At 43.3% G+C, this 17,567-nt stretch overlaps 1 protein-coding gene across 1 annotated transcript in view; it reads left to right on the forward strand.

Moving 5' to 3' along the window:
* Nucleotides 1–17,567, forward strand: part of LOC118358788 (phosphatidylinositol 4-phosphate 3-kinase C2 domain-containing subunit alpha-like) — a 106,485-nt gene that overhangs the window by 74,364 nt on the left and 14,554 nt on the right. Inside the window, exons 15-20 of the mRNA XM_052480700.1 lie at nt 4,150–4,292; nt 14,623–14,811; nt 15,141–15,234; nt 15,369–15,463; nt 16,069–16,249; nt 17,357–17,461. Of these exons, the coding sequence (XP_052336660.1) occupies nt 4,150–4,292; nt 14,623–14,811; nt 15,141–15,234; nt 15,369–15,463; nt 16,069–16,249; nt 17,357–17,461 (807 nt within the window). The remainder of the gene's footprint in view (nt 1–4,149; nt 4,293–14,622; nt 14,812–15,140; nt 15,235–15,368; nt 15,464–16,068; nt 16,250–17,356; nt 17,462–17,567) is intronic.

Here is a 17,567-nt window from a genome sequence, read left to right on the forward strand (position 1 = left end):
ACATTAACACACACACAACACACAACTCTAACTTATGCACACACACACACACACACACAACTCTACACACACACACACACACACACACACTCTACATTACATTATTATTATTATTACATTACAACTCTATTATTACATTATTATTAATATTACATTATTAATTAAACTTACTACATTACATTATTAACTTTCTACATTATTATTAATACAATAACTCTACACACACACACACACACAACACACACACTACACACACACACAACTTTACACACACACACACACACACACACAACACACACACACACAACTTATTACAACTCTACACACACACACATTACTATTACACACACACAACACACACACACAACTCTACACACACACACACACACACACACAACTCTACACACACACACACACACACACACACACAACTCTACACACACACACACACACACACACACAACTCTACACACACACACACACACACACACACACAACTCTACACACACACACACAACACACACACACACACACATTACACTACACACACACACACACACACACACAACATTACACACACACACACACACACACACACACACACAACTCTACACACACACACACACACACACACAACTCTACACACACACACACACACACAACTTCTACACACAATACACAACTACACACACACACACACACACACACACACACACACACACACACAACTTACTACACACACAACACACACACACACACACACACTCTACACACACACACACACAACACACACACACAATATTACTCTACACACACACACACACTACACATTACACAACTTACACACACACACACACACACACAACTCTACACACACACACACACACACACACACATTACAACTCTACACACACACATTACACACACACACACATTACACATATTAACTTATATTACACACACACATTACACACATTAACACAACTCTACACATTACACATTATTACATTACACACACAACATTACTTACACACACACACACACACACACATTACAACTTAACTACACACACATTATTAACACACACACATTAACTCTACATTACACACACACACACACACATTAACTCTACACACACACACACATTACACAACTCTACACACACACTACACACACACACATTACACAACTCTACACACACATTATTACACACAATTAACACACACACACACATTATTATTACATTAACACACACACACACACAACTCTACACACACACACTTAACTACACACACACACACACACACACACAACTTCTAACTCTACACACACACACACACACAACTCTACACACACACACAACTTCTACACACTCTACACACACACACACACACAACTTACACATTACACACACACACACAAACTACACACACACACACACACACACAACTCTACACACACACACACACACACAACTCTACATTATTACATTACATAACTCTCTATATTAACATTATTACAATTACACAACTTACACATTACAACTCTACACACACATTGTTACACACACAACTCTATACACACACAACACACACATTACACACCTCTACAACACACACACACACACACACACACACAACTCTACACACACACACACACAACACATTAACTCTACACACACACATTAACACATACACAACTATTATTATTAACATTATTATTATTATTAACACATTATTATTATTACATTACATTAACTAATACTATTACACACATTATTACACAACTTATTATTACACACACACACACACACATTACAACTCTACACACACACACACACACAACTTCTACACATTACACATTACACATTACACATTAACTTATTATTACACATTACACATTAACACATTACACACACATTACAATTATTATTATTATTATTATTAATTACATTACATTATTACACATTATTATTATTATTATTATTATTATTATTAATATTACACACACACATTATTACATTAACACAACTCTACACACACACACACATTATTAACTTCTACACACACACAACTCAACTCTACACACACACACACACACACACTTACACACACACACACACACACACACACACCACTCTACACACACACACACACACACACACACACACCACTCTACACACACACACACACACACACACACACACACACCACACACACACACACACACACACCACTCTACACACACACACACACACACACACTCTACACACACACACACACACACCACTCTACACACACCACTCTACACACCACTCTACACACACACTCTACACACACACACACACACCACTCTACACACACACCACTTCTACACACACACCACACACACACACACACACACACACACCACTCTACACACACACACACACACACCACTCTACACACACACACACACACCACTCTCCACACACACACACACACACACCACTCTACACACACACACACACCACTCTACACACACACACACACCACTCTACACACACACACACACACCACTCTACACACACACACACACACCACTCTACACACACACACACACACACCACTCTACACACACCACTCTACACACACACACACACACACACACACCACTCTACACACACACACACACACACACACCACTCTACACACACACACACACACACACACCACTCTACACACACACACACACACACACACCACTCTTACACACACACACACACACACACCACTCTACACACACACACACACACACCACTCTACACACACACACACACACACACACACACACACACACACACACACACACACACACACACACACACACACACACACATACACACACACACACACACACACACCACTCTATACACACACACACACACACACACCACTCTATATACACACACACACACACACACCACTCTATACACACACACACACACACACACCACTCTATACACACACACACACACACACACCACTCTATACACACACACACACACACACACACTCTATACACACACACACACACACACACACACTCTATACACACACACACACCACACACACACACACTACACACACACACACACCACTCTACACACACACACACACACACACACACACACACACACACACCACACACACACACCACCACTCTACACACACACACACACACACACACCACTCTACACACACACACACACACACCACTCTACACACACACACACCACTCTACACACACACGGGAATACCCATATAAATGTGAAATTTTACAACCAATATAATTGGGAATTACTGGAATGGCCTTTACCATTAAAGTCAATCTTCGGCAATATTGTAATGTACAGGCACTGTTTACATGCACGCTTCCTCAAAGCAATCAGTGATTCAGCCATTGGAAGTCAAGCACCCGTTCAGTCATGTTTTTACCTCAAGAAAATGGAAGATGCTTATTTGTTGTTATATATTTGTTATTGTTAAGTATTTGAAACGGGACCAAGGTCTTGCTCACACACTCCCCTTACACAAACATATTTGTGTCTACCTAGAGCTTACCGTATGCTTTCCAGTCCAAACAGTTTGAGCATATATTACGACAATATTTTGTGACGTTATTGTTAGTTTTGGTGTTCAGCAGTATTGACAACATTTTTTCCCGGCTGTTCGAGCACACAACAATTTTTCTTGTGGCACCCGAAGTTCTGCAGCTGATGTCTACGCCCCCACCCGTTGAATATTGGTCAAGAGTAGGGATTCTTCAATTAAGTGTTTGTTGTCCAATGAGAGACGACTGGTTTTCATGTACATTTTTTCACTTGAGAAACACAGCACTAAACATCTTAGCTAGATGCAAAAACGTACACATTTATGACAGATTTCTTAACTTGGCTTAGATTGATTCTACCTATGTTGTTGCTATGCCGTCTCAAAAAGGTGACAAACAGTAATATTACTGCTTTCTTCAATTTTTTTCAACCAAATTTATTTTTAAGGGTGTATACAAGGCACAGACATTCGCTTCGCCTAGTCAAATTCTGCTAGGAACAAACTAAACCTAGTATGCGGATGCCTTAACCATTCCATGACCTCTGACCCCCTTCAGGTGGACTTCCCCAGCCCAGCGGTGGATGTGCTGTACGTGGGACCCCAGGAGAGACCCAGCCCTGATCCAAACACCCTGGAGGAGCTTGACCCTGACCTGCGTCGCCAGGTGGACAAACTCTGCAGCCGAGCCTCCACCTTCGGGTACGTATGAGTTACTGGGGCACTTCAGTAAGGCCACCCCCCCCCCCTAACTTGAGATACGCTTATGTAACAGGCTAGAACTTTACCGAAATTCTGATCCATATCAATTCGCGAAACATTTGACTTACGGGCGTGTGTATCGCATAATGATTTTGTGTTGGTCTGTTCCGCTGTTGGACTGTTCAGTGGTCGCTTAGAGTTCTTATTTTTGGGATTGGCCTGTCTACAAGGTAACAGCTAAGTTTTAAAGACACTATTGTATTGTGTAGCTTTTGTCTTTGTTTTAGATGATTACATCATCACTATCTACGTTCTAATGAGATCCAGCCAAGGTTTTAAGGTATTCCCCAAAAATTGGACACGTGCAAATGTCCTATGCTTTAGACTTAATACACAAAGATGATGTTATGTCCCAGCCGTAAGGCATTTGTTTATCAAGGGCAGGTTTGGTGAATTAGGTGCTAAGCCAAAGTAAACACAGGCTACAACAGGAGGACAAATTAAGGTGGCACTGACTGTGGTGACTATTGACCCCAAATATACTCATGAATCAACGTCTTAGGCAAAGACCCTAGCTAGTTGGCAAGGCATTATGCAAGGAGGTTAGCATCTTAGATGGGTCTGATTTCATACGCTGATACTAGCTGCCATGACAACTGTTAAAATTATAGTAGTGTTATGTAGGGCCTTATGATGGATGTTTCTTAACAGTTTGACATCATAACTGTTGTGTCTGTTGTCATAAGCTGATACCTGCTGTGGTGACATATCTTTACTTTACCTGCTGCCGTGACATATCTTTACTTTACCTGCTGCCGTGACATATCTCTTTACTTTACCTGCTGCCGTGACATATCTCTTTACTTTACCTGCTGCCGTGACATATCTTTACCTGCTGCCGTGACATATCTTTTCCTGCTGCCGTGACATATCTCTTTACTTTACCTGCTGCCGTGACATATCTCTTTACTTTACCTGCTGCCGTGACATATCTTTCCTGCTGCCGTGACATATCTTTTACTTTACCTGCTGCCGTGACATATCTCTTTACTTTACCTGCTGCCGTGACATATCTTTTTCCTGCTGCCGTGACATATCTTTACTTTACCTGCTGCCGTGACATATCTCTTTTACTTTACCTGCTGCCGTGACATATCTTTTCCTGCTGCCGTGACATATCTTTACTTTTCCTGCTGCCGTGACATATCTCTTTACTTTACCTGCTGCCGTGACATATCTCTTTACTTTACCTGCTGCCGTGACATATCTTTTCCTGCTGCCGTGACATATCTCTTTACTTTACCTGCTGCAGTGACATATCTTTACCTGCTGCCGTGACATATCTTTACCTGCTGCCGTGACATATCTTTTCCTGCTGCCGTGACATATCTTTACCTGCTGCCGTGACATATCTTTTCCTGCTGCCGTGACATATCTTTACCTGCTGCCGTGACATATCTTTACCTGCTGCCGTGACATATCTTTTTCCTGCTGCCGTGACATATCTCTTTACTTTACCTGCTGCCGTGACATATCTCTTTACTTTACCTGCTGCCGTGACATATCTCTTTACTTTACCTGCTGCCGTGACATATCTCTTTACTTTACCTGCTGCCGTGACATATCTCTTTACTTTACCTGCTGCCGTGACATATCTTTTTCCTGCTGCCGTGACATATCTTTACCTGCTGCAGTGACATATCTTTTCCTGCTGCCGTGACATATCTTTACCTGCTGCAGTGACATATCTTTTCCTGCTGCCGTGACATATCTCTTTACTTTACCTGCTGCCGTGACATATATCTTTACTTTACCTGCTGCCGTGACATATATCTTTACTTTACCTGCTGCAGTGACATATCTTTACTTTACCTGCTGCCGTGACATATCTTTACCTGCTGCCGTGACATATATCTTTACTTTACCTGCTGCAGTGACATATATCTTTACTTTACCTGCTGCAGTGACATATCTTTACTTTACCTGCTGCCGTGACATATCTTTACCTGCTGTGGTGACATATCTTTACTTTACCTGCTGCCGTGACATATCTTTACCTGCTGCCGTGACATATCTTTACTTTACCTGCTGCCGTGACATATCTTTTCCTGCTGCCGTGACATATCTCTTTACTTTACCTGCTGCCGTGACATATCTCTTTACTTTACCTGCTGCCGTGACATATCTCTTTACTTTACCTGCTGCCGTGACATATCTCTTTACTTTACCTGCTGCCGTGACATATCTCTTTACTTTACCTGCTGCCGTGACATATCTCTTTACTTTACCTGCTGCCGTGACATATCTCTTTACTTTACCTGCTGCCGTGACATATCTTTACCTGCTGCCGTGACATATCTTTTCCTGCTGCCGTGACATATCTTTACCTGCTGCAGTGACATATCTTTTCCTGCTGCCGTGACATATCTCTTTACTTTACCTGCTGCCGTGACATATATCTTTACTTTACCTGCTGCCGTGACATATCTTTACTTTACCTGCTGCCGTGACATATATCTTTACTTTACCTGCTGCAGTGACATATCTTTACTTTACCTGCTGCAGTGACATATCTTTACTTTACCTGCTGCCGTGACATATCTTTACCTGCTGCCGTGACATATATTTACCTGCTGCCGTGACATATCTTTACCTGCTGTGGTGACATATCTTTACTTTACCTGCTGCCGTGACATATCTTTACCTGCTGCCGTGACATATCTTTACTTTACCTGCTGCCGTGACATATCTTTACTTTACCTGCTGCCGTGACATATCTTTACCTGCTGCCGTGACATATCTTTTCCTGCTGCCGTGACATATCTTTACCTGCTGCCGTGACATATCTTTTCCTGCTGCCGTGACATATCTTTTACTTTACCTGCTGCCGTGACATATCTCTTTACTTTACCTGCTGCCGTGACATATCTCTTTACTTTACCTGCTGCCGTGACATATCTCTTTACTTTACCTGCTGCCGTGACATATCTTTTTCCTGCTGCCGTGACATATCTTTACCTGCTGCAGTGACATATCTTTTCCTGCTGCCGTGACATATCTTTACTTTACCTGCTGCCGTGACATATATCTTTACTTTACCTGCTGCCGTGACATATATCTTTACTTTACCTGCTGCCGTGACATATCTTTACTTTACCTGCTGCCGTGACATATCTTTACCTGCTGCCGTGACATATCTTTACTTTACCTGCTGCCGTGACATATCTCTTTACTTTACCTGCTGCCGTGACATATCTCTTTACTTTACCTGCTGCCGTGACATATCTCTTTACTTTACCTGCTGCCGTGACATATCTCTTTACTTTACCTGCTGCCGTGACATATCTTTTCCTGCTGCCGTGACATATCTTTACCTGCTGCCGTGACATATATCTTTACTTTACCTGCTGCCGTGACATATCTTTACTTTACCTGCTGCCGTGACATATCTTTACCTGCTGCCGTGACATATCTTTACTTTACCTGCTGCCGTGACATATCTCTTTACTTTACCTGCTGCCGTGACATATCTCTTTACTTTACCTGCTGCCGTGACATATCTCTTTACTTTACCTGCTGCCGTGACATATCTCTTTACTTTTCCTGCTGCCGTGACATATCTTTTCCTGCTGCCGTGACATATCTTTACCTGCTGCCGTGACATATCTTTTCCTGCTGCCGTGACATATATCTTTACTTTACCTGCTGCAGTGACATATATCTTTACTTTACCTGCTGCAGTGACATATCTTTACTTTACCTGCTGCCGTGACATATCTTTACCTGCTGCCGTGACATATATCTTTACTTTACCTGCTGCAGTGACATATTCTTTACTTTACCTGCTGCAGTGACATATATCTTTACTTTACCTGCTGCAGTGACATATCTTTACTTTACCTGCTGCCGTGACATATCTTTACCTGCTGTGGTGACATATCTTTACTTTACCTGCTGCCGTGACATATATCTTTACTTTACCTGCTGCAGTGACATATCTTTACTTTACCTGCTGCCGTGACATATCTTTACCTGCTGCCGTGACATATCTTTACCTGCTGCAGTGACATATCTTTACTTTACCTGCTGCCGTGACATATATCTTTACTTTACCTGCTGCAGTGACATATATCTTTACTTTACCTGCTGCAGTGACATATATCTTTACTTTACCTGCTGCAGTGACATATCTTTACCTGCTGCCGTGACATATCTTTACTTTACCTGCTGCCGTGACATATCTCTTTACTTTACCTGCTGCCGTGACATATCTCTTTACTTTACCTGCTGCCGTGACATATCTCTTTACTTTTCCTGCTGCCGTGACATATCTCTTTACTTTTCCTGCTGCCGTGACATATCTTTTCCTGCTGCCGTGACATATATCTTTACTTTACCTGCTGCAGTGACATATATCTTTACTTTACCTGCTGCAGTGACATATATCTTTACTTTACCTGCTGCCGTGACATATCTTTACCTGCTGCCGTGACATATCTTTACCTGCTGCCGTGACATATATCTTTACTTTACCTGCTGCAGTGACATATATCTTTACTTTACCTGCTGCAGTGACATATCTTTACTTTACCTGCTGCCGTGACATATCTTTACCTGCTGCGGTGACATATCTTTACTTTACCTGCTGCCGTGACATATATCTTTACTTTACCTGCTGCAGTGACATATATCTTTACTTTACCTGCTGCAGTGACATATATCTTTACTTTACCTGCTGCCGTGACATATCTTTACCTGCTGCCGTGACATATCTTTACCTGCTGCAGTGACATATCTTTTCCTGCTGCCGTGACATATCTTTACTTTACCTGCTGCAGTGACATATCTTTACCTGCTGCAGTGACATATCTTTTCCTGCTGCCGTGACATATCTTTACCTGCTGCCGTGACATATATCTTTACTTTACCTGCTGCAGTGACATATCTTTACTTTACCTGCTGCCGTGACATATATCTTTACTTTACCTGCTGCCGTGACATATCTTTACTTTACCTGCTGCCGTGACATATCTTTACTTTACCTGCTGCCGTGACATATCTCTTTACTTTACCTGCTGCCGTGACATATCTTTACTTTACCTGCTGCCGTGACATATCTTTACTTTACCTGCTGCCGTGACATATCTCTTTACTTTACCTGCTGCCGTGACATATCTCTTTACTTTACATGCTGCCGTGACATATCTCTTTACTTTACCTGCTGCCGTGACATATCTCTTTACTTTACCTGCTGCCGTGACATATCTCTTTACCTGCTGCCGTGACATATCTTTACTTTACCTGCTGCCGTGACATATCTCTTTACTTTACCTGCTGCCGTGACATATCTTTACTTTACCTGCTGCCGTGACATATCTTTACTGGCTTTATTTTCCACGTTTAAAATGGAATTAAGAAAAGGACAACAACAGTACAGTAGACAACAAATTCAGGACCGTTATATACATTATATATTAACCCCAGCTGTTTAGGAGAGATATCACACCTTACTGGGTGGCTAGGGACATTAACCCCAGCTGTTTAGGAGAGATATCACACCTTACTGGGTGGCTAGGGACATTAACCCCCAGCTGTTTAGGAGAGATATCACACCTTACTGGGTGGCTAGGGACATTAACCCCAGCTGTTTAGGAGAGATATCACACCTTACTGGGTGGCTAGGGACATTAACCCCAGCTGTTTAGGAGAGATATCACACCTTACTGGGTGGCTAGGGACATTAACCCCAGCTGTTTAGGAGAGATATCACACCTATGTTTAGGAGAGATATCACACCTTACTGGGTGGCTAGGGACATTAACCCCAGCTGTTTAGGAGAGATATCACACCTTACTGGGTGTGGCTAGAGACATTAACCCCAGCTGTTTAGAGAGATATCACACCTTACTGGGTGGCTAGGGACATTAACCCCAGCTGTTTAGGAGAGATATCACACCTTACTGGGTGGCTAGGGACATTAACCCCAGCTGTTTAGGAGAGATATCACACCTTACTGGGTGGCTAGGGACATTAACCCCAGCTGTTTAGGAGAGATATCACACCTTACTGGGTGGCTAGGGACATTAACCCCAGCTGTTTAGGAGAGATATCACACCTTACTGGGTGGCTAGGGACATTAACCCCAGCTGTTTAGGAGAGATATCACACCTTACTGGGTTAACCCCAGCTGTTTAGGAGAGATATCACACCTTACTGGGTGGCTAGGGACATTAACCCCAGCTGTTTAGAGAGATATCACACCTTACTGGGTGGCTAGGGACATTAACCCCAGCTGTTTAGGAGAGATATCACACCTTACTGGGTGGCTGTTTAGGGACATTAACCCCAGCTGTTTAGGAGAGATATCACACCTGTTTACTGGGTGGCTAGGGACATTAACCCCAGCTGTTTAGGAGAGATATCACACCTTACTGGGTGGCTAGGGACATTAACCCCAGCTGTTTAGGAGAGATATCACACCTTACTGGATGGCTAGAGACATTAACCCCAGCTGTTTAGAAGAGAGATCACACCTTACTGGATGGCTAGAGACATTAACCCCAGCTGTTTAGGAGAGATATCACACCTTACTGGGTGTCTAGAGACATTAACCCCCAGCTGTTTAGGAGAGATATCACACCTTACTGGGTGGCTAGGGACATTAACCCCAGCTGTTTAGGAGAGATATCACACCTTACTGGGTGGCTAGGGACATTAACCCCAGCTGTTTAGGAGAGATATCACACCTTACTGGGTGGCTAGGGACATTAACCCCAGCTGTTTAGGAGAGATATCACACCTTACTGGGTGGCTAGGGACATTAACCCCAGCTGTTTAGGAGAGATATCACACCTTACTGGGTGGCTAGGGACATTAACCCCAGCTGTTTAGGAGAGATATCACACCTTACTGGGTGGCTAGGGACATTAACCCCAGCTGTTTAGGAGAGAGATCACACCTTACTGGATGGCTAGAGACATTAACCCCAGCTGTTTAGGAGAGAGATCACACCTTACTGGGTGGCTAGAGACATTAACCCCCAGCTGTTTAGGAGAGAGATCACACCTTACTGGGTGGCTAGAGACATTAACCCCAGCTGTTTAGGAGAGATATCACACCTTACTGGGTGGCTAGGGACATTAACCCCAGCTGTTTAGGAGAGATATCACACCTGGCAGAAATTATTGTCCAGTTGTGTTTGTCTTGCAGGCCGGTGCCCTATACCTGCACCAAGAGAGTAGTTCCAAGTCCAGGTTTATAGCAATGAATTTCATATTATAACACTCTTATGTAGGATTTTATGATGGAAGTTTCAAGTCTTCATGCCCAAATGACTCTCCAGTCCTCCCAGACCATAGATGTCTATCTGTTCTCATTCCAGAGTGTCTGTTCCCCCAGACGTTTAATTGTGGGCATATAAATGCCCACTTACACCCACTGCCAACCTCTGCCAGGCTGCCAGCCAGATCCATTAGCCTTTTTCAGCCTCCACAGAGAGTCATTTCTTCTGAGGCACTAATCCCTTTGACTTTCTCTGAGCGTTCTCTCATTTATTCCCATGTTAACCTTCTGTGGTTTGAACTTCTTCTTTTGCCATCTGTTTTGTTAGGGTGTATTTCAGAGTTAATTAAGATTCTCTTAAAACAAGAGACTTCAGCTAGTGTGCACTTGTTCAGTTCCCTTCACTGGTCTGAAAGGAAATGGCTGGTATGGTCTCTAGATGACCAAGATACAAAGGACGTACTAACATGTGCAATAAAGGGTATATCATCAGAGGGTACGTTGCTTTAGACTGGGTAAGGTTGAAGAATTTTGGCATTGGTAGCGATAATGTCGCACTGCTGTCCATCCTATTGCCAGATAGTGATGACCCTGTCAGCAGTGGTCTTTTTTGACCCATCCTATGACTCACCTACTGCCATTGAGCAAGGCACTTAACTAGAGGTCGACCGATTATGATTTTTCAACGCCGATACCGATTATTGTATGACCAAAAAAGGCCGGTACCGATTAATCTGCCGTTTTTTGTTGTTGTTTTACATTTATTTTTAATAATGACAATTGCAACAATACTGAATGAACACTTATTTTAAGTTAATATAATACATCAATCAAATCAATTTAGCCTCAAATAAATAATGAAACATGTTCAATTTGGTATAAATAATGCAAAAACAGTGTTGGAGAAGAAAGTAAAAGTGCAATATGTGCCATGTAAAAAAAGCTAACGTTTAAGTTCCTTGCTCAGAACATGAGTACATATGAAAGCTGGTGGTTCCTTTTAACATGAGTCTTCAATATTCCCAGGTAAGAAGTTTTAGGTTGTAGTTATTATAGGAATTATAGGACAATTTCTGTCCTATACGATTTGTATTTCATATACCTTTGACTATTGGAAGTTCTTATAGGCACTTTGGTATTGCCAGTGTAACAGTATAGCTTCCGTGCCTCTCCTCGCCCCTATCTGGGCTCGAACCAGGAACACATCAACAACAGCCAGCCTCGAAGCAGCGTGACCCATCGCTCCATAAAAGCCGCGGTCCTTGCAGAGCAAGGGGTACAACCACTCCAAGTCTCAGAGCGAGTGACGTTTGAAATGCTACTAGCGCACACCCCACTAACTAACAAGCCATTTCACATCGGTTACACCAGCCTGATCTCGGGAGTTGATGGGCTTGAAGTCATAAACAGCTCAATGCTTGAAACACAGCGAAGAGCTGCTGGCAAAACGCACTAAAGTGCTGTGTGAATGAATGCTTACAAGCCTGCTGGTGCCTACCATCGCTCAGTCAGACTGTTCTATCAAATCGTAGACTTAATTATAACATAATAACACACAGAAATACAAGCCTTAGTTTCCGGATTCAACCATATTAATGACCTATCATCTTGAAAACAAGGCGTTTATTCTTTCAGTGAAATACGGAGCCGTTACATATTTTATCTAAGGGGTGGCAAGTCTAAATATTCCTGTTACATTGCACAACCTTCAATGTTATGTCATAATTACGTAAAATTTTTTGGCAAATTAGGCGACCCAAACTGTTGCGTATACACTGATTCTGCATGCAATGAACGCAAGAGAAGTGACACAATTTCACCTTGCTAATATTGCCTGCTAACCTGGATTTCTTTTAGCAAAATATGCAGGTTTAAAAATATATACTTCTGTGTATTGATTTTAAGAAAGGCATTGATCTTTATGGTTAGGTACACATTGGAGCAAGACAGCCCTTTTTCGCGAATACGCACCGCATCGATTATATGCAACGCAGGACACGCTAGATAAACTAGTAATATCATCAACCATGTGATCGTCAACTAGTGATTATGATTGATTGATTGTTTTATATAAGATAAGTTTAATGCTAGCTAGCAACTTACCTTGGCTTCTTACTGCATTCGCATAACAGCGTTGGACTCGTTAACTGTAAGGTTGCAAGATTGAATCCCCGAGCTGACAAGGTAAAAATCTGTTGTTCTGCCCCTGAACAAGGCAGTTAACCCACTGTTCCTCGTTGAAAATAATAATAATAAATCTGCCAAATCGGTGTCCAAAAACACAGATTTCCGATTGTTATGAAAACTTGAAATCGGCGCTAATTAATCGTCCATACCTATTCATCGGTCGACCTCTACACTTAACCCCTAACCTCCTCTGTGCTGCTCCCAGCCTAAACCCCAACCTCCTCTGTGGTGGACCCTGTGCTGTTCCCAGAGGGTCGTGTGTATGTACAGTATGAGGGGTACTCTAATAGCGAAATGAACAATTTCCATTGTCTCTATATGACCAATCAATAAAGATGGATAGTGGGGGTCTCAGAGTGGCGCAGTAGTCTAAGACACTGCATCACAGTGCTAGCTGTGCCACTAGAGATTCTGCGTTCGAGTCCAGACTCTGTCATGACCGGGGGCGGCGCACATTTGGCCCAGCGTTGTCCGGGTTAGGGGAGGGTTTGGCCGACAGGGATGTCCTTGTCCCATCACGCACTAGCGACTCCTGTGGCAGGCCGGGCGCAGTGTACGCTGACACGGTCGTCGCCAGGTGTACGGTGTTTTCTTCGACACATTGGTGCAGCTGGCTTCCGGGTTAAGTGGGCATTGTGTCAAGAAGCAGTGCGGATTGGTTGGGTTGTGTTTTGGAGGACGCGCGGCTCTCGACCTTCGCTTCTCCTGAGTCCGTACGGGAGTTGCGGCGATAAGACAAGACTGTAACTACCAATTTAATACCGTGAAATTGGGGAGGGAAAAAAAGTGTTAAAAAAAAAGATTGAGTTTATGCCTCTCCCTCTACCCTCCCTCTTCCCTCCCTCTTCCTTTCCTCTTCCAGGTTGACGCGGGCCGACCGCCAGCTGCTGTGGGATCAGCGGCACCACTGCCGGGCCCACACCCATAGCCTGCCCAAGGTGCTGGCCAGCGCCCCCAGCTGGGACTGGGGCAGCATGGCTGAGATCCACTCCCTCCTCCATCACTGGCCCTCGCTTCAACCAGTCTGTGCCCTGGAGCTGCTTCACTCTAAGTACGTGTGGCGTACACATGCACACAGATTCTCTTGAACACTTGATATACTTTTTTGAGATGTTGAGAGAAGTTGTTTGAGAGAGCTCGAGTTTGATTTATGGTCAATAGAAAACAGTTTGATTTGTAAAATGGGAGGTGCAAGTTGATATCACAGGAGTCTTTTTATATTTCTGTGTGTGTTAGCTTGAGAGCTAAGAGAATGTAACCTATACTACTTAAATCACCTGTTTGACTCTAGTTCAATAAATGGTAGACAGTCAGATTGTACTTTACTGTAAGGAACATGGGTTGAAGGTCACCCTGTCTGTCTTTGTTTCTGTCCTGCAGGTTTGCTGACACAGAGGTGAGGAGTGTGGCTGTCAGCTGGATCGAATCCAGCAGTGATGACGAGTTGGCCGACTACCTGCCTCAGCTAGTGCAGGTAAACAGTCTGTAGTGTGTATATACACACACACACACACACACACACACACACGCACAGGAAATCAGTTTGTTAGTGACTCTGAATGCTTTCCTCACCCCGTCTCCTTGTCCCTGTTCTTTTCGCTCTCTCAGGCCCTGAAGTTTGAGTGTCACCTAAAGAATGCCTTGGTCATGTTCCTACTGTCCAGAGCACAGGGCAACGTCAGTATCGCCCACTACCTTTACTGGTGAGTCTCCACCCACTGAACTAGTAGCATAGTATATAATATGGTGTATAGAACATAGCATAGCATTTTATAAACTGGGTGGTTCAAGCCCTGAATGGTGATTGGCTGACAGCTGTGGTATATCAGACCGTATACCATGGGTATGACAAAACACTTATTTTTACTGCTCTTATTACATTGGTAAACAGTTTATAGTAGCAATAAGGCACCTCAGGGGTTTGTGGTATATGGCCAATATACTATGGCTAAGGGCTGTGTCCAGGAACTCTGCGTTGCGTCGTGCGTAAGAACAGCCCTTAGTCGTGATATATTGGCCATATACCACACCCCCACGGACCTTATTTATTAAGTATAATATATTGTGTCGCATAGTATACATGGCCTCTGCTAAGTGGTCTGGACCTTTATGGAACAGGAGGTAGTGTGCTTGTCCCAGACACCCAAAACAGATGATTTTAAGTCAGTATCTAGGCTGGGAACTGTCGTAGGACTACATGTAGTAAGAATGTTGTATCTAAAAAGCCACAGTAATCTCTACGGAGCTATTAGCGATATCAACTGCTTTGTCTGATCCCATTGTACTCGGATCCTCTCTCCCCCACCAGGCTACTGAGAGATGCAGTTCTAGACCCTGCGTTTGGCCGGAGGTACGACCAAGTGCTGGGGTCCCTGCTGTGTCTGTGTGGGGCCGGCCTCCGGGATGAGCTGGACAAACAGACCCGCCTGGTCACTCTGCTGGGGGAGCTGGCCGAGAAGGTCCGGCAGGCCGGGGGCTCCACACGACAGGTGATGGGGCTAGGAAACACTACTAGAACGTCCAACCTATACCTCAGGGAGCCTCTAAAAGGGCTTGTTAACACTTTATTTTACAGTCAGCTGTTCATCTTGTATTTACTTATGGTAGGGATGTCCTGTTAACCCAATGAGTCCCGCCCGTGTGATTTAGGACCTCAAACCTGTGCTTCTACACCTGCATTGCTTGCTGTTTGGGGTTTTAGGCTGGGTTTCTGTACAGCACTTTGAGATATCAGCTGATGTACGAAGGGCTATATAAATAAATTTGATTTGATTTGAAACCCTTTTTCAACATTGTGAGTTTGAGCTATCGAACTCGTCTATTTCTTCGGCATCCGTTGGTACCAACCAACCGTCTGTGTAATTTACCGGGGCTGAGCTAGAGCAGTGTTTGTGAGACGAGGGCGGATCTCGGATGGGACCCGGGGCTAGAATGGTTTGAATTACAAACTACTAAAAGCTATCTATGAAAAGCTGAGACTCTATCGAACATGCACATGTAACATGTTTTGCTCTATGACGCTCACAAGCTACATAAAAGTTGTTAGAAAGTACAGGGTTCTTCTACGTAGAAGATAAAAGGACATCCCTGGACATAGTGTCTATAATACTTTAATAAGTTCACATAGTTTCTGTCACAAACGCCACAGAGTTGTCACCGACTAGTTGGATATTAATTTCCCACTCAGCAAACAATTTCTGTGCTTACAGCTTTCATGTAAATTCATCTTGAGCAGACTTTATTTTGTTTATTGACATTTGTCAATAAAACTCATGAATGCAACTGTTTGTCAAATAGGGTTGTGTTCTACTTTTAGCCCTGGTTGGTTGTCCTGAAAGGAAAATGATAAAACACTTAATTGTGAAGCTAAATATAAGGGCTGGACATGCAGATAACTGAAAGGCAGATAAATGAAAGTAGGATTTTTGCTGGGGTCTCGGGACTGAAGGGGTTAAAATCACTTTTATTTAATTTGGTACCAGTTATTTAAAAAAAATTACCTTGTAATTCCGTTGTAAATATCAGCTAAACGATGAAATAAAGCGCTGTCAAATGTTAATTGGTTGACAGTAATTCAACTATTTGTGTGTGTCCAGGTGGTGCTCCAGGAGGGTCTGGAGAGGATGCAGTCATTCTTCCAGAAGAACAGCTGCAGGCTGCCCCTCAGCCCCAGCCTGGAGGCCAAACAACTCAATATCAAGGTAAGACCATTGTCCACCAAAATGGACAATTCACTCTGCAAATGCCCATTTGACCATCAAAATCATTTTTACCATCTCAACAACATATGGATTATGACCCATACCA

Source organism: Oncorhynchus keta, chromosome 26 (genome assembly GCF_023373465.1).
Source record: "Oncorhynchus keta strain PuntledgeMale-10-30-2019 chromosome 26, Oket_V2, whole genome shotgun sequence".
NCBI lineage: Eukaryota > Metazoa > Chordata > Actinopteri > Salmoniformes > Salmonidae > Oncorhynchus > Oncorhynchus keta.